Source organism: Carcharodon carcharias, chromosome 9, assembly GCF_017639515.1.
Source record: "Carcharodon carcharias isolate sCarCar2 chromosome 9, sCarCar2.pri, whole genome shotgun sequence".
NCBI classification, from domain to species: domain Eukaryota; kingdom Metazoa; phylum Chordata; class Chondrichthyes; order Lamniformes; family Lamnidae; genus Carcharodon; species Carcharodon carcharias.
In genome coordinates, this window is record NC_054475.1 from 10,993,725 (window position 1) to 11,013,044 (window position 19,320).

The 19,320-nt window shown below is 42.1% G+C and overlaps 1 protein-coding gene across 3 annotated transcripts in view; it reads right to left on the reverse strand.

The window, feature by feature from the left end:
- The window catches only part of dstyk (dual serine/threonine and tyrosine protein kinase), a 126,669-nt gene that overhangs the window by 67,586 nt on the left and 39,763 nt on the right, over nt 1-19,320 (reverse strand). For all 3 annotated transcript variants that reach the window (XM_041194900.1, XM_041194903.1, XM_041194902.1), the window contains exon 3: nt 2,988-3,678. In XM_041194900.1, coding sequence (XP_041050834.1) covers nt 2,988-3,678 — 691 coding nt within the window. The remainder of the gene's footprint in view (nt 1-2,987; nt 3,679-19,320) is intronic.

Here is a 19,320-nt window from a genome sequence, read left to right on the forward strand (position 1 = left end):
CAGTAGGAGAGCATTTTGCAGCTAGTGATGATAACTCCATTGCATTCAAGGTTATTATGGAAAAGGGCAAGGATGGGCCAGAAATCAGAGTTCTAAATGAGGGGTTTGGCCAGAGTGGACTGAGAGCATCTACTTTTCGGTAAATCTGCATCAGTGGGACTCATTCAAGAAGGAAATAGAGAGAGTACAGGGCCAACATATTCCAGTAAAGACAAAGGGTGGGACCAACAAATCCAGGGAGCCCTGGATGTCGAGGGATATGCAGGATTGGATAAAGAGAAGGGAGGCTAATGGCAGATACCAAGGGCTCAAAACAGCAGAAGTTCTAGAGGAGCGTGAGACCGTGTGTGAGAGAGACTTAAAAAGGAAATTAGGAGAGCAAAAAACAGGCATGAAATAACAATTGGCAGGTAAAAAAAAGGAAAACCCAGGTTAAATAAAGGAAAACCCAGGTTATTTTACAAGTACATTAAGAGTAAGAGGATAACTAGGAAAAGAGTAGGGCCCATTAAGGGCCATAGTGGTAATTTGTGTGTGGAGCCAGAATATATAGGTAGGGTTCTAAATGAATACTTTTTGTCGGTGTTCACAAGTGAGAGGGACGACGTGGGTATGGAAATCAGGCAGAAGGGCTGTGAAATAATTAAAGAAATTAGCATAGAAAGGGAGGAGGTTCTAAGTGGTCTGGCAGGCTTAAAAATAGATAAATCTCCAGGCCCAGATGAAATGTATCCCAGGCTGTTGAGCAAGGCAAGGAAGGACATAGCAGGAGCGCTGGCAATAATTTTCAATATCCCTCTGGCCACAGCAAAAGTGCCAGAGGACTGGAGGACAGCCAATGTGGTACCGTTATTCAAGAAGGAGGAAGGGATAAACCAGAGAACTACAGGCCAGTCAGTCTAACCTCAGTGGTAGGGAAACTACTGGAAGCAATTCTGAGGGACAGAATTAATCTACACTTGGACAGACAGGGATTAATCAAGGACAGTCAGCATGGTTTTGTTAAGGGGAGGTAATGTCTGACCAAATTTGATTGAATTTTTTGAAGAGGTGACCAGTTGTATAGATGAGGGCAATACATTTTACAGAGTTTACTTGGACTTGAGCAAGGTTTTTGACAGGGTCCCACATGGGAGACTGATAACGAAAGTAAGAGCACATGGGATCAAGGCAATTTGGCAAATTGGATCCAGAATTGGCTGAGTGGCAAGAAGCAGAGGGTCATGGTCGAGAGGTGTTCTTGACTCCGTCCAGTGGGATTCCACAGGGATCGGTGTTGGGTCGCTTGCTGTTTGTGGTATATATAAACAATTGTGCTTTATATAACCAGGGGGCATAGATTTAAGGTAAGGGGCAGGGAGGGGGTTTAGAGGGGATGTGAGGAAGAATTTTTTCACCCAGAGGGTGGTGGGAATCTGGAACTCACTGTCTGAAAGGGTGGTAGAGGCAGAAACCCTCATAACGTTTAAGTAGTATTTGGATGTACACTTGCGATGCCATGGCATACAAGGCTGTGGGCCTGGTGCTGGAAAATGGGATTAGAATAGTTAGGTACTTGTTTGACCAGCACAGACTCGATGGGCCATCGGTCCTTTCTCTGTGCTGTAGACCTCTATGACTCTGTGACACAGTCTTCCTAAACTCCCTCTGGAGCCTTCGTCAGGGTTCCAACCCCTCCCAATTTGTCTCTCATTCGATCAGCATTGCTTTGCACATTTATATTGAACCTGCCACCAGAGGACACTCACTGCTCTTGCTGCTGCCTCCTGCTTATCAACTGCACCCAGAAGGCAAACAAACTAAACTGCCGTCATTGTATTGTTAAAGCTTGGAGGGAGTGAGATTAGAATTAGGAGACTGAGATTTTTAAAATATTCAGTTATTGTTCATGATTTTACAGAAGATGGCAAATCATGGACTGACAGATCACCTCACCTCAGTTCAGCACAGGGCAACTTGGGCACAGCTCTGTGCCATGTGCTGCAAACTGACAGCTGGGTCTACACAATCATCCAAAACAAAATTTTACATTTTAAGCATAGAAAACATTCCTGGCAATGCCCAACTGACCAGTTAATATTCAAATGCGAAGCTTGATAGTGTCTACAAAGCAGCGGGAAGGATTTTACACGCAGTTATTTGTTGGACCGTTTGGTTCTTAACTGGAGCAAGACTAAATAAGAATTAGGAGCAGGCCGTTAGGTCCCTCAAACCTGCTCCAATCACTAAGATCATGGCCAATCTGATTGCAGTTTTAACTTCAGTTTCCTTCCAGCCCTAGCACAGAATAAATTACCTCCGTGTGAAATGTTTTCAGACCTGGTATAGTTATCTGATGTGCTATGTAGCTTATGCTTAATTATTAAAAGCCGAAATGAATTTGATTTGTTAGTTATCCTGTATACAGAGTTATAGAACACAAGGTGGCCATTTAGCTCATTGTGCAACTGCTTGAACGTTAATTCTAGCCCCCCAACCACCACTCAGACAGAAACACACACTTGAATAAGCTATTACGCCCCTTTCCTTCTCAATGCAGATTAATGGGAGTTTACAGTGGGTTTAAAAAAAAAACCATAAAGTAATTAGCCCCCATCTTACATAAGGGAAATCTCACTGGAAAACATTGTTTCTGTTATAGAAAGACAATGAAGCATGTCGTTGGCTTCTACAAATATGGGACAGTTAAAGACTTTTATGAGGACAGCGCTCTCTGAACTCATTTCTTCATTATTGTTACAACAGTGTTTGCTTTTGTCTCCTAGCATTACAAACATCCGTCATTCCCCATCCAAATCCATTTCCACGTCCCCTTCACCCACCCCCAGGATAATCAGTAGCAGAACAGAATTACCAAATCAGAACACAACATTTCATCATAAATTGAATCTGCCCTTAAACCAGAACCGAGTGAAGTGCAATGACCAATTACAGCTAGCTGCCAGCTGTCTTTAACCTGTAATAGAAAAATAACACTTCAATCTTACCTTTGAATTGCAAGTTTGCTGCTTCATCCAAAAGCTCCTCCTTCATGCTGTTGAGAGTGTCGATGATCATGTCTCTCATTTCCTCCTGCTTCCTGTTGGCTATGATCATCAGCGACTGGAACAGCTCATTTTCCTTGTCCCTGGTGTACTCCAGCCTCTTGGGAGTGATCTGCAAGTCTCTCTGCATGTCGAAGGCCTGGTTGATGAAGATGTCCAAACACCGGCAGTGGACGCCATTCAGCACAGTCGCTGCATCCACAAGGTGCATCTGCACCACTTGCTTCGCAAAGATGCCAAGCTGCCGAAATTTCTCAAAGTGTTCTACCAACGTACTTTGGGCTTTGCTGGTGTTGGACAATCCAACCACAGTGGGGCCCAGGTAGTCCAACTTAGTGAGCTGACGGTAAAGGCAGCTCTTTTCCTTTTCAGACTTGGAATTTTTCACTGAGAGCTCCTTGTCTGGTCCAGAGTGAGAGTCTGGGTGGAGACTGCTCAGGTGTTTTGGTACCTTGATGAAGAAAACAGGCAGGGCATGTTCCCTCATCTCCTGCAGCTCACTTTCTTCTGAGTCTGTCAAACGCTCCTCACTGATGGCATAGACAATAATTGGCAGGGAATGTTTCCAACAGTCACCAAGCTTTCCCCCTTCTGCCCCAGTTTCATGGCATGGAAGAACTAGAATTTCCATTTCCTGGAACAAAGAGACAATGGTTATAAATGGGATAAAGCCCATGCTGTTAACTGTGTCTCAATCAGTGGCAGTCTCACCTTGGAGTCAAAGCTATGATCTCAAGTCCCATTCCAATAACTGGAGCACCTAAAACAAATCAGATAGCCCCAGGACAGTATTGAGAGAATCAATGTCAGTGATTCTGTATGACTCAAAGTCCCCCATCTGCTTGCTCAGATGGATGTAAAACATCCCATGGCACTATCCAAAGATAACCTGTGGCGTTCAAGTGTCCTAGCCAAACTAATCCCACATCAAAACAAATGATCTGGTCATGATCACATTGTTTGTGGGAGCTTGTTGTGTCTAATGTGGCTGCCACATTGTCTACATCTGTAGATTACTTCCAAAACAACTTTGCTGCCCATACATCATTAGAACAACTTGAGATCGTGAAAAGTGCTGTATAAATGCCAGCTTGCTCTTTTCCATCAATTTTGTCATTCCTCACCAACAAGAACATTCAGCCAAGTGTATGCATTGATTGGAGGAGTCAGGGGCCAGCAGTGGCCTGGCTAGTGTCGGATGCGCACATAATGTTGCCGTGCAAGCTTTGGTTCGAGGCACTGAAGGTATGTTCTCGGGATCTGGCATTGCAAGGAGAAAGATAAGGGCTGAGGCAGGCAATAATGAGGAGTTGGAAGAAAGTGCTTATAGTAACGCAACAGATAATGGGGTCAGAAGCAGGGAAAAAAGGTCCTGTCAGCCTGAGATGGCACCTGGAGGTTGCTAGAATAATGGTCACAGGTAGAGGACAACAGTTATGGTTGATGGCAGCCTCAGTTTGTCAACATGCAGCTGGACGAAAATTTTGGCTCATCTGGGTCTTGACAACAACCAGGCACTTCCGAGTTTGACACAAAAACTGATCAACTAATCACTTAACCAAACATTTTGTGGGATTGTCTGTGCGCAATTTGACTGCTGCCTTTGTATATACAATAACTGCACTACCAACTAATGCACTGCAAGTTGAGTGCTTTGGAACTCAAGATTTAAAGTCATTGACAGCCTCAGCCACCAATTCATGCCCACCTTCCCCCATGTCAATCTGTATTTATATAGAATCTCCAACAAAATAAATTTTCCAAAGCTACTTTACAGGAACATAACCAAAAATTGACAAATTAAAAAACCTAAAATACGGCCTGGGGAAAGTATTACTCTGCTGCCTCTCAGGCAAGGAAAATCCCATGAAGAAACATGATAAAGGCAACAGCTGAAATAACGTAACAAAATAGTTCTCATCCTCATTCAATATTTTACCTGATACAGAAATATTCACAAAACCATAGGAAGCAAACTCAACAAGAGTGCAGTGTCAATTCAAGATTAATTTCTAGGACTCTCATTCCTTCCTGCTATTCCACTGATTCTGGACCAGACATGTCCTTTGAAAAGTCCCATCATCTTAATTACAAAAATCTCCTTTTCTGCTCCTTCCAACATATCCCGTAGCTGCCAGGCCCTCCAAGATCTATAGTGCGCCCTCTCCCCACCCTACACTCAACCGTGCCCCCACCCAGCCCTTATAACGAAGGCCTGAATCAAGAAAGTAAGCAGAAAATAATGTGGGGAGGTGTATGGAGAAGGGGTCCTGCATCCTTGGCCTGATAGGGCACAGTCATTCAAGGCAAGTGTTTGCGCAAATGTGACTGTGTATGTGGTGGGAATGAGGAAACAGCTTCTCCACACCAGTTATTTTAAGCACTTTTGCAATCCACTGCCACAGCAAAGTGAAAAACCAATGAAGGCGAACAGGAATTTCAGAAGCTCAAGGGTTTCTAGGCATTTCTTTGTAAATTATATATTCCACTAATCCAACTTTCTCCTACCCTCACGAGAGCTTTGATTCTCACTTGGCACGAAATATCTTCCGGCCCCAGTCCCAAGTGGTTATTCTTCACACAAAAATGGATAGAGTATTCACTTCCTCGCCTAAGTGACCGTGGATTGTTGACAAAGGATTAAAAATTAATTCAAAGGATAGCAATGTCATGCCAATTTGTTGGCCATCCCAAGTTGCCCTTATGGTGGTGGCAAGCAAACTTTGTGAATCATTGTGGTCCATGGAGCGAAGGTACTCCCAGAGTGCTGTTTGGTAAGCAGCTCCTGAATTTTGATCTAGCAACAATGAAGGAACTGCAATAGTTCCAAGTCAGGATAGTGCGAATCTTGGAGGGGAACTTGCAGAGGGCAGTGTTCCCATAGAAATGTTACACCTGTCCTTCTAGATGCTAGGCGGTCGTAGGTTTGTAAAATACTGTTAAAGGAGCCTTAAAGAGTTGCTTCACTGCATTTTTTAAGATGAACAAATTACAGCCACTGTGCACCAAAGGTGGTGGAGAGGGATGCCAAACATACAGGCTGCTTCATGAGTGTACCTGAAGCTGGATTCATCCAGTTAAGTGGACAGCATCTCACTCTGCTGCTGACTTGTACTTGTGGGGTGGTAGAAAGGCTTTGGGGTGTCAGGAAGTAAGTCACATGTATAGTGCACTGCTCATCCCAAAAAACAAACTCCATGCCCTCACCCAGGCACACTGGCTTCCAGTCCCCCAAAACCTCCAATTGAAAATTCTCATGGCTTCACCCTCATCTCTAACCTCCTCCAGGCCCAGAATCCTCATCACAAAACTCATGATTGCTCTGACTCAAGCAGAACATCTTCCCTCCCTTCAGCTACTCAGATGCCACAAATTCCCTCCCTCTTTCAAAAGCATGAATAAACTCACCTTTTACACCAAGTTCTTGGTCACCCTTCCTATTTCAGGAATTTTTTTTTTGATTATGCTACTTTGATGCACCTTGGAGAGTTTTCGACATTAGAGGCACTATATAAAATGTAGGCTGTTGAGTTCATGAGGCTAGACTCAATACAAAGGCAGTATTCTTTGAATGCGAGATTCATTCTTTCTCCACACGTGGCTGCCAACTCTAACGCCATCACCTGTCATCATCAGTACTTCACCTCAGAATTACATTGCTCAAAATCATTCCCCAGAAATAACCCAAGCTTGGAAAGAGATTCTACAACTGGCCAATCTTCTAACCTCCGTCAACTTGCGCTCAACAAAACTTGTGTTGCCTGTAAATTAATGGATTTCAAGTCCCATTGACTTGTCACTCCAGTGCTTTCTGATCTACATTTATTCCTCCCCATCTTCAAACTCCACCAGATTGAAGAGTTTTTGCAATTCTGGAGCCTTGTGCAATGTTGATTTTAGTCCCTCCTCTGTTGGCAGATGTGCCTTCAGTTGCCTATGCTAAGCTCTGGAAGTCTTCCTCTTTAACCTTTCCGTCTGTGTCTCTCGCTCTCCTCCAAGATGCTCCTTCAAGTACTTTGGTCACCTCCTATGTAGTTCAGTGTCAAAATTTTGTTCGATAATGCTCCTGTGAAGCACCTTGCAAGGTTTTAAAACATTAGACTGCTCAATAAATGCAAGCCATTATATTTTCAGTTCAAACAGACACTGCCTGTAAATTTAACCAAGGCACAATTGACACCTCAGTGAAATCCTTGTGACAGCAAAGTAGTCTCTCTAGCAAACAAAAACCGTAGTACTTGATGCCATAATAGCTAACCAAGGACTCAGCTCAAAATCCTGGAACTGCACCCATCAAATCTTAATAAAAACCACCTCCCATTTATAATATCCCTTGCATGCAAGCACGTCTTTTCAGGAAAGCAAATGCTGAACGGGAGAAACTTAAATCACCCAATGTAAATACTGAATTGAAAACTAAAGCAAGCCCTGAATATTGCTGCAGATGATAGTCAAGCTTGTAGAACCAAAAAATCAAATTAGCAAAAATATATTTCAAATTGAGTGGGGGGAATTCTTTTATTTCAAGTGCTGCAATTAATATTTGGAATATACTCTAGCAAACAGGATAGGTACAAAATGCAGTCACTCAAGTCTGGGAGAGTGTGTGTACTAAGGGAACTATTATCAATGGGCAGACTGAACTGCTCCAGTATAAAAAAAGTGTTAATTTAATTTCTTCCATCTGGATTTCAATAGGTTCATTTGAATAGCTAAAAGCCACAACAACTCTGAAGCATGGCTGAATTAATTCGGGGAAGCACGAAGCCAATACACAGGCCTGGTTGAGTGTCTATTGCATAAACTCTATGCCCTGCTGGGATTAGCAGCCTTGTCAATCTACTAACAAAAATTCTAAGGAGCTCAAATGATCAGACCCAAAACATGCACCCAACATGCCACTCCTTTAGGTCACCATTTGAATTCAGTGTCCCGCTACAAGTCGTTTATTTTTCTCAAAACAAAATCAGTCTTTGACCCCCAAACCAAACATCCGCCTCTTTCATTACTGCAGTTTCTGCCTTTCAGTTGACATGTTAATCCAAGGCCTCATTTACTTCTCAGGTGGATGGAAAAGATCCTGTAGCACTATTTTGAAGAGTAACGATATGTTGTCCCCCGTGCACTGGCCAATATTTATCCAGCAAATCAAAAATGAATCAGATTATCTGGTCATTATCACAATGCTATTTGTGGGAGCTTGCTTTGAGGAAACTGGTTTCATACAACAGTGACTATACTTTGTTGGCTGTTAAGTGTTTATGGCCTCCTGAGGTTGTGAAAAGTGCTATATAAATGCAAGTCTTCAAGGGAAGACACCAAAAAAAGGGACAGCAATAGCTGCAACTTTGCACAAAACTCTTGTTAATAATAATAAGAAACCTCTCCAGGGTACCCGACTGGAAAGTACAAAACACTGTAGGGGAAAAAGATATATGGATGCTTTGTGACCTGCATACTCTGGCAACAAAACTCTAATCTACTATTCTCTTTCATTTCTGCTTCCTATCATCTAACCCAGAGTAGAGTTGCCATCTATAGTTGGATGTAGTCCTGGAGGTTTCGTCAGATAACCTCCCACCTCAATCTCGGTTTTTAGTTAATAAATTAAAGTCTTCCAAGGAATTGAAAAAACTAGCAGTGGTGACCAGGAGATTAATCTTCAATTCCTGGAGAGTCCAGGGTAATCCTGGAGTGCTGGTAACCCAATCAGAAGCACGCTGACCTTGTGCCTCAGCCTTCCTGATGACAGTCGTGTTTCTGCAGCACTGATTCATAGAACTATTAACTAAACCACTTGGATTCAGTGTTAACAAGTAGTTTGACAAACTGGAAAAAAAATGTTGATGACTACATCGTTGACCACTTGTTTCTGAAGTTGAAACCAAGGTATTATTCTTCAATGTTTCCCTGTTTAAAATTACTGTCTAATGCTTTACAGGCCTGAAAGCCTGTCTTTTCCCTCTTCAGCCTCCACTGGAGGTGTAAGCAGGGTCACTGCAAGGAAAGAAGCCTAGAAAATCCCTGACTCTGTCATTCCATTGGAAAGTATATTTCATCCACATTACCAAAGTTCTCCCAGACCGCACACCTTACACAACCACAATGTCTCAAAGCTTGTTACAATAAAATACTTTTGAAGCATAATCACTGTTGTAGGGAAATGCAGTAGCCAACTTGCATACAGCAAACTCATACAAATAACACTGATGTAATGATGAGCTAATCCATTTCAGGTCTTGATTGAGGAACTAATTATTAGTCAGAAGACCAGGAAGAACGTCCTTGCTGCTCTTTGAATAACGCGAAGGGTTGTTTTATGCCCACCTGATAGGGCTGACAGGTCCTCAGTTTATATCTCTTCTGAAAGATGGCACCTTTTACAGTGCTGTACTCCCTCGTTATTGCATGAGTGTGTTGGCCCAGAGCAAAGGGAGTGGTACTTCAACCCACAACCTCCTGACTGAGACATGAGGGCAAGCCACACTGAGCCAAGGCTGATATCTTTGCTTCCCCTCAGTTAATTCAGCCGCTGACATCAGATTCACTTCATACACTATCCCAGAATGCCACAGTGCAAGCAAAGCTGGTTAAGATTTCATATAGGATCCATTCCCCAAACACCACAACTAATTTGATATGTTTTCCACCCCTCTCCACCCTTAAGCTTGCATCTTTACTCTCAACCTAGATGATTCGCTCAATTCTTCAGACTGGTATTTTGCAGCACAAGCTCCACACTGATGTGAGAATGCTAATGCTGCGCAAGGGGCAAGACAGGTCAGTTAGACTGCCAAAGACATTAATGGTTTATATACTTCAGTGCCATACCACATGCAAGATTTAATATTGAGGCATGTTCGACTCTACCCCAATAGTGTGCATTATAGCCAACGTCAAGGGCACATCCTCACTGCAACACTGATCACCCCATTTCCCACAACTTAAAAACAAGAAAATGCTATTCATCTGGCAGACCACACAATCCACCCCTTCACGGGCTTGACCTCAGATGTACATGCCTAAATCGCTGGCTCAGCATCTGAAAGACCGCACTTAAAATTTCTCTCCCATTCACCTTCACACCCGTGAAAAATAAATGCTTCTGAAATCTTCAGGTGAATACTCATTCGGTTATGCTCAAGTCGAATTCCAGACTCTCGCACCCGCCAATATAATTCAGAATTCCCCAAGTTGAATATTCATGAAGCCACAACAGCCAGGGCTGAGACACGTCACCAGTTCATACTGGACTGAAACTGAGGTCTTGGGAACTAAAGGATAATGTGTAACTGCATATGAGACAACCTCAGCATCAAGACAGCACAGACTTGAATTTTTCATGAAACTGTAAATTATACCAGATTACAGTGAAGAATTTCTTTAATCTAGGAGGAAAAACATTTTGCATGAAAACAGGGGAAAGATAAAAGAACTCTAAGTGTCTTAAGGCCTCACCAGCATTCATCTCAAATTACAATCGAAGTCTTGCAAAAAAATGTACAATGACATAGTTTAGCATTCAGCAATTGATGAAAAAATATCTGAAACATTTAAAATCCCTAAGGCTTCCAATTGGAATGTTCTAAGTGCTCACTCCTCCCTCCAGAGTTGGAAATTAAAATCATGCTGCAAAAAGGATGGAAACAAAACAAGACTTAATCAAATGAAAATTCATTTTAAAAGAAACTATTAAAAGCCTGGCTAAAGTGAACGTGGCTTTGGCTGCTAGAGGCTGAGAGGAATGAATGACTCCAGTCTAATCTACTCCCACAAAGGAGGCAGTCACTGGTATCTCCGAGATACCACATAGAAAGCCTGAAATGGAACTCAAGCAGCCACAAATAAATAAATGGAATTCTTCAAAGCTGAAGGAGTAGCCCAAGCAGATGAACTGGAACATGGTGTTTGGTTTGGTTACTTACTTAAAGCAGGAACTGGCTCACCATTCAGGCCAAGATAGGCCATGGTTTAAAGTTAGTGAATTTTGGCTGGAGTTTCAACAGGAGCACTAAAACAGTCCTTGATGCTGCTCATTTTGAGGGAGGAAAAATAATCAGCCAGGGCTCTAGCTCACTTCCTCGTTACTACTCCTGAAAATGGTGCTCATTGTACAGATTCCACTGCGTTGAAGCCACCACCCCCCTCTCCTCTCAAAGAAGCACCCTGACTCTTGGTCTAAGTTCACACATGAAGAATTGAAGGATAACCAGTGTCTCTGGACTCAGCACAGCAGACAGTCCACTCCACGAGATCACGAGGCAAAAACAGATAAGGAGGATCACAATTATATAACAGTTCACCCATCCTGAAGTGTACTCAGTTCCCCAAGCAGAATCTAGTCCCAACTATAGCATGAAGTCCATTCAAAATGTTGACCACTGAGAAGAAAATCCTGGTATCTGCCCCCGAGCTTACAACACTTGAACTTTGTATCCCTTTCACTACTCCCAAGATTTAGCTGCAATATGCTAGATTTGCTTATTCCCTGTAATATGCTGTATCTCTAAAGGTCATTCCTCATATCTCCATCACAGGCTGAAAAACTCAAGCTTTTCTAATTTTCCTTCGTAGCTCAAGCCCTCACCCCACAGCTCATCCTTGCAACTCTTCTCTGCATTGTCCCCAGCACTTCAATGCCTCCTTCATTTCTTGGAAAATAGAACTGGACTTGGTATTTAGGTGTGGCCTGACCAGTGCCTCTGACTTGCATTCCACTCTCCCTTTTGTTGGGCAAGCGGGTGTCCAATTGAAGACTTCAAGGTTGCTTCACAATTCATTCTTGGCTCTTTCATCATTCATGGAATACTTTCTTTTTTTTTTACTTTCAATCTAACATACTTCACACCAGTCAGAGAAGAATTTCATCCATCATTGATTTACCCAAATGCTTATTTCAGCCAACACAAACGTTTGTGCTCTAATTCCACTGCTCTTCCCAATTTGGCACTGGCAAATTTAAATTTTGCATTGAGTTTGAGTCTAGATGACATATGGAAATGCTGAACAGTTGTACTGTCACCAAGCTGGAAGATATCTTACTCAGTGCTTCTCACCCCATCCTGACCTATCTCCAAGTATTTGTTGCTGCCTACAATTTCACTAGTTCTTTATCTAGTCCCATTTACACATAATCAAAATCTTTTCAGAAGCCTAGGCAGGCTACATAGAACGTGGAAAGCTTCTACTTAAGATCAACATAGTGAGTTAGGCATGTTCTTCCTTGTCCATATCCATATTAGCTGTTACTAGCTTATTCTTTGGCAGATACTTCTTTCAACAGAATGGGGCAAAGACTACTAAGTCTGTCATTGCCCTGGTCTCTCTAACCCCCTTTTTGAAAGTGGATACCACATTGGTATTTTTCCTCTCACCTCTTTCCAGTGTCCAGTGACTGCCTCAATTGTCATAGATGCTTCCCAAATCCCCACCCTAATCTTTTACAGCATACTAGGATAAATATGATCCATTCCCAGAAATCTGTTTGTTTTGAGCCATTCCAACATGTCTCAGACAACCATTTCATCTATCCAAGTTGGTCATTTCAATTTGGGAACAGTTGTTGATTCCTCTGAATAGTCATAAGGAAGCTATCATTCAGAATAACTATGTTCATCCTCATTCATGTGTTTACATCATGTGATTTTCACCTTAGATTGTCTTCACTATTATAGGAATGAAATCAAAATGGATTTTTTTTTAAACGACATTGAGCAGCTTTGCACTCTGTCTCAACATCTGTAATTAGCCTCTTCATTTGTTTCTGCATTTTCATGTAAAGCTTTCATTGAAACCTTAGCCAGTTAGAGTCAGCAAGAAGCTGAAAACACACGTGACACATGAATGCTCCAGCTATCCCAATATTTAAACAGTGTACAAAGAAACTAAATGGGCACGGTCCTGCAGTTTTTCAGGAGAATTTCATTTCACTAGCAACATACCACACAAGACAAAAAACCCAAGGCCAAACTCATGCACGTGAATTTGATATTTACCCACATACCCACTCTACACAGCCAATTGTCAATGCCCTGAGAAAGGTATGCTTAATTTTCAACAGCTTGTGAAAGTGTGATTTTTAAATTCTGAGATCTAAGTATTTAACAGTGAAGCTGAACCTGCAAGTAGTGATAACATTCAGTTTCTCCTCCCTCATTTTATACAAGAGTATGAAGAGGTTAGATGGCGGAAGGGATAATCTGAACAGGAGAAGCAAGATCTGTTTGAAATCAAGTAAAAAACTGAAGCAGTTTTAAGATAAAAATATTCAACGAAAAAAAAAACAAAATGCTGACATGCATCTGTCCGGATGGAGGAAAGAAAACACAATTTAGCATGACATCTTTCATCACCACAACACAGGTTAGGAACTCACCCAGAACCTGCATTAACATAACACCTTTTACTTAAAAAGTCCCAAGATGCTTCACAGGAGCTCAATCAGAAACTGACACCAAGCGAAAGAATATGATATTCGGACAGGTGACCTAGGGTTTGGGCCAAGGTTTTGGAAATATTCTTTGCTTTTTAAGATTGGTGGAGGTGTTGAAGGGGGGAATTTTAGCGCTTCAGGGTGAGATAACGAGCAGGACGTGGTGAAAGTCAGGGTTCAGAAGGTTATCAATGAGCTCCATTTAAGGGTGGAGGAAGGCTGGTCAGAGCATTTAGATAGTCGAGTGTTAAGAAAAAGCTTGAAGTGAGTGTTTTGGCAGCAGATGGGTAATATTTGAGAAATGGAAGGAGACAGTGTTTGTGATGGTAAGAAAATGGGGTCAGAAGCTAGTTGTCTGATACAGCCTGAGGCAGTAGCCAGAAATCAATGATGGAATCTGGAAATCAAAATGAGTTCGGTGCGGGTCTGAATAAAATGATTTCCGTCTCTACAAAGTTTAAAACATGCCCCAGTTAACCTTTTGAAGGCTGGAAATTGAACCAACACACCTGGAAATAGAGGCAGTGAAGGGTTTGAGAGGTGGCAATGAGGTAGAGTTGGGTCCCATCGTGGTTACTGAGTTAGAGAGGTCAGGGGAAAATGTAAACTTTACTTTGTAGAGATTTCAGCAACCAATTTGACTGACTTGTCACTCATTTCTGTTGCTGCTTATTGGATGAACTAGCTAAGTAGATGAGGAAACTCTACTTCAGAGTTCTCCAGATCAAATGATAAAAACCCAAAATCAACACTTTCCTGAAAAAACTTGTTCTGCAGTTGCTGGGATCTAGCTGTGTACAGATTGTAATGTTGGACATGTGGCAGCCAATGACTACTTCACAGAAATTTTCTATTCACTGCAAAATGCTCAGAGATGTTCTGCAGTTATGAAAGGTGCTATAAACACAAGTCCATGTTTTTAATAAAAGGAGACATGGTGCGCCACACTTGGGTGGTGCTTATAATTTTCACTCTGCTTCCTTTGTAGAAACAGCTGCTTCTGCAGACAGCGAAATCTCGGAAAATGGAAAATTGCAAACAGAATCCAACAACCAAGTAATTCCTCACCTCAGCAGCACCCAAACAAGTCAGGATTTATGCAGCCTCAAGGATAATAAGGAATTAAAAAGTAGAGGGGCTTTCAACCAAAAGGAGTTGATTGAGAGCCACAAGTAGCATCAAACAGCAACGCCTCCCAGCAGAATGCTTCAAGCTAGTGAGAAGCTCATTAAGGAATTTTGCAGGTTTCCAGAAATAGCTGTTGTTCAACCCAAGGTTCTTCATCATAGTGATGACAATTGGCAGCTGACTGTTGGCAGTCCATACGCTCAATCAATATGCCATCACCCAACCTATTGCATTGGAGCAAGGCTTTTAATAAAAATTTTTCTTGGACACAGTATAACATGCAAGTACATGCATCAAACAAAGACACCAAAGAAAAAAATTCAGTCTAAGTCACATGCTTGAGCCTCAACAGAAACTAGTTCCATTTGAGAATCTAAGCACCCATTTCCAGAGACAATATAAAGAGTCAACTTCACAGTCTGGTGCTGTGCCAACAGTCAGCAAACATCCTCTGAAAACAGCTGAAAAACTTACCCAAAGAAAGAATGATTCTTCTAGGGAAGAGATGGTGGGGACTGAAGTTCAATCTTTCTAAAGTTACTCAAATCCCTTCCATAGAAGAGTCATATTGGACTCAAAATGTTAATTTTGTTTCTCTCTCCACAGATGTTGTCAACCTTGCACAGTTTGAGCACTTAAGTTTTTATTTCGGGTCTCCAGCATCTGTAATGTTTTGCTTGCCCAGTTTTCTCCTCTCCTGCAGCTGGGGTACAGTCCCACAAGCAGCTTTGGGCATCGAAAACAAAAAAGGTCCTGCCCCACAAGTACATGCATCAAACAAAGACACCAAAGAAAAAAAATCCAGTCTAAGTCACATGCTTGAGTCTCAACAGAAACTAGCTCCATTTGAGAATCTAAGCACCCATTTCCAGTGACAATTTAAAGAGTCAACTTCAAAGTGCCAAGTTTTTTGCCCACTCACTTAACCTGTCTATATCCCTCTGTAGACTCCTTCTGTCATCCTCATTTAACCAAAACTGCGACTGTCATCTATTTGACCACGGGGGCTATACAGCCAAGCTCAGCCTCGTCCTCAGTAACAGATGTACACCAACCAGCAGGAGGCATTGAATTACTAGAGACAGAAACTATAAGACCATAAGATGTAGGCTATTTGGCCCATAAGTCTGCTCTGCCATTCAATGAGATCATGATTGATCTGAATCCTCAACCCCACTTTCCTGCCTTTTCCCCATAACGCTCGATTTCCTCACTGATTAAAAATCTGCCTATCTGAGCTTGAATATGCTTAACAATCCAACTTCTTCAGCCCTCGATGATAAAGAATTTCACAGATTGACTACCCTCGGAAGAAATTCCTCATCACCTGTCTTACTCTCAGATTATGCCCTCTGCTCTGCCCACAAGGGAAAACAATCTCCCAGTATCTACCCCTAAGAATCTTCTGTATTTCAATAAGGTTGCCTCTCATTCTTCTATACTCCAATAAGTACAGGCCCAACCTGCTCAACCTCTCCTCATAAGAAAATCCTTCCATACCTAGGATCAACCTAGTAAACCTTCTCTGGACTGCCTCCAATGCCAGTATATCTTTCTTTAGATAAGGGGATCAAAACCGTTCACAATATTATAGGTGTGGTCTAACTCATGCCTTATATAGTTTTAGCAACACTTCCATATTTTCATACTCCATTCCCCTTGAAATAAAGGCCAACGTTCCATTTGCCTTCCTTGTTACCTGTTGAACCTGTATGCCAGCTTTTTGGGATTCATGCTTGAGGACCCCCAAATCTGTGCTGCAGCTTTCTGTAGACTTTTCCTATTTAAATAATATTCAGCTCTTCTATTCTTTCTGCCAAAGTGCATAACCTCATATTTTTACATTGCAGTCCATCTGCTAAGTTTTTGCCCACTCACTTAACCTGTCTATATCCCTCGGTAGACTCCTTCTGTCATCCTCATCACTTGCCTTCCCACCTATTTTTGTGTCATCCATAAATTTGGCAATAATACATTCATTTCCCTCATCTAAGTCATTAATATATATTATAAATAAATGTGGCCCTAGCACTGATCCCTGTGGCACTGCACCAGTTACAGCTTGCCATCCTGAACATGCCCCTCTTATCCCAACTGTCTTCTATTAGTTAGCCAATCCTCTATCCATAGACTAATATACTACCCCCAACACCCTGGGCTCCTATCTTATTAAGTAGCCTTATGTGCGGTACGTTTTGAATGCCTTATAGAAATCCAAATCTATTACATCTACTGGTTCCCCTTTATTTATTTTGCTTGTTACTTCCTCAAAGAATTCTAATGAATTTGTCAAGCATGATTTCCCCTTCATGAAGCCACTCTGTGTGATTATATAATGCATTTCTAAATGCTCTGCCAATACACCTTTTATAATAGGCTCTCACATTTTCCCAATGACTGATGCTAAGCTAAATAAACTCTCAATTTCTCTCCCCAATCCAAACACACATCCCTCCAGTGCTGCAAAGAGGCACCACAAAAGAGACAGTTAAATTCACCTATTACAGTATTCGATGGGCTCGAGACTCCAGGTGACTGAAAACCACCTCCCCCTGCCAAGTCGTTTCCCCAACTTTCAAATGGCTGGTTTTCCAGGGGAGGACAAAGAAAGCACTTCAAAGACACAAACACTCAAGGTCTCCATGAAGCATAATATCATTGACTTTTATGGCTGGGGGGAGCTTGCTACCAGCTATTCAGAACAGCAACTTCTCCATCAAACTGCATCATCCTTTCAGTCACAACATCTTGACGATGAGGCAGAGCAGTGGCAGAGAAGGAAAGAAAAGCCATCAAATCCTGCACTCAGGATCCCCATCCCATGGGACATCCTGCCCCACGTGGCCAAAGATCTGCAGGTCAAGAATTGGCCTGTTCAGTCACATGAAGGCCCATGACAGAAGCTTGCAACCCTGAGTAGACATCATCCACAAATCGAGGGACAGCTGATGACTATAATTACTGTCTCCAATCATTTAATTGTCTCTTCATACTCAGGCAATGAATAGAAGGATGCTCCTGGCATGCTCACAGTATTATAATAAATTTATTAAAAATGCAATTGCTGTATCAACCAACTGAATCGCATCAGTGCTTGAATCTTTTGCTTCACATTCTCTATTAAATGCTATCAGATTTTCAGCATCCACAGGGCATGGTTTTCTTTTTATCCACATTATGTCTCTCTTCACAAGCACCTGTGATTGGTCTCCAGATTGTTGTTCCTCTTTCACAGGAAGATTACAGAATATTTTAAATACACGTGTGGTGAAAGAGCAGTCACGTACAGATGCAGGGTCATATCAATGATTTTATAATCCAGAACTTGCTCATCGTATCACAACATCTCAAAACTTGACATTTCCCATTACTCTGTAGTGCTGTATCTGTTTAAGCTAATGCAGCACCCACTCCATGCTGACAAGCTCCAACAACCAGCCATGAAAAGAGTGGCAGTACTGTACTGGTTGAGGGAAAAGCATCAGGTGCGAACAACAGATTTATGGAGCACCATTCATAGAGCAAAGCATCCCAGCACAAGACTTAACAGTGGGGAAATAGCAGAAGAAAGATTCATGACAGGGTCAAAGAGGTGAAGTTTAAAAGGGTTTTTGAAAGTGGAGAGAGTAAAGGAAATTACATTTGGGAAGAAAGTTGTAGCCTGCAAAGGTAGCATAGAGGGAGAGAAAGTGGAGAAGCAATACAGCTGGAGAGACTTGAGCGGAGGGAGGACCCAGAAGACATGAGGAAATACAACCTCAACATTTGATGAGACCAGCATCCTGGCAGTAGTGCGCGAAAAGCAGGATGAGTTTTGAATGAAAGCCAAATACTGTGGATGCTGGAAATCTCTAATATCAAAGTGCTGGAAAAACTCAGGTCTGGTAGCACCTATGAACAGAATTAACGTGGAGTCCAGTCTGACTCCAGTTCTGAAGAAACATATTGGACTCGAAATGTTTACTCTCCCCATAGATGTGCCTGCTCAGCTTTTCTTGCACTTTGCTTTCATTCAAGTTCTGAATGAGTTGGGTTTGCACAGGATCCAGAGATGGCAAAGAAAATATTTAAGCAATAGATTTTTGGGACAAAAGGCATGGATAAAGATTTTGGCAGGGATGTGTAACCAGGCCGGGCAGGTAAATAAACAGCAACTCGGAATCAAACAAGTGACTTTTCAACTTGTTCACACTGAGAAGACAGTGGAAGTAAGGTAATTCATGTCAGGGTTAAAGAAGTGAAATTTTAAAAAAATTTGGAAGTGGGGAGGAAGCAAATTATGTTAGAGAAAACTCCACTGGCGAGAGAGAGCAGGAGAGTCGAGGGTAACAGGACATAACCTTAAAATCAAAGCCAGGCAATTCAGGAGAAGTCAGGAAACACTCCCTCACACTAAAGCAGTTGATGCTAGCTGAATGAATAACTAAGTTCAGAGATCAGTCGATTTTTGCTAAGAATATTAAGAGATTTGGGGCCAAGGTGGGTGGTTGGAGCTCGATTACAAATCAGCAAAGATGTCACTGAATGGTGGTCCAGCTTGAGAGCTTTTCTTCTCATTCATGGGATGGGGCGTTGCTAGCTAGGCCAGCATTTGTTGTCCATCCCAAATTGCCTTTGTTCAGAAGGCACTTAAGAGTCAGCCACACTGCTGTAGTCGTCACAAGTCATAAGGACAGCAGATTTTGACCCTAAAAAACGTGAGAGAACAAAACTGAT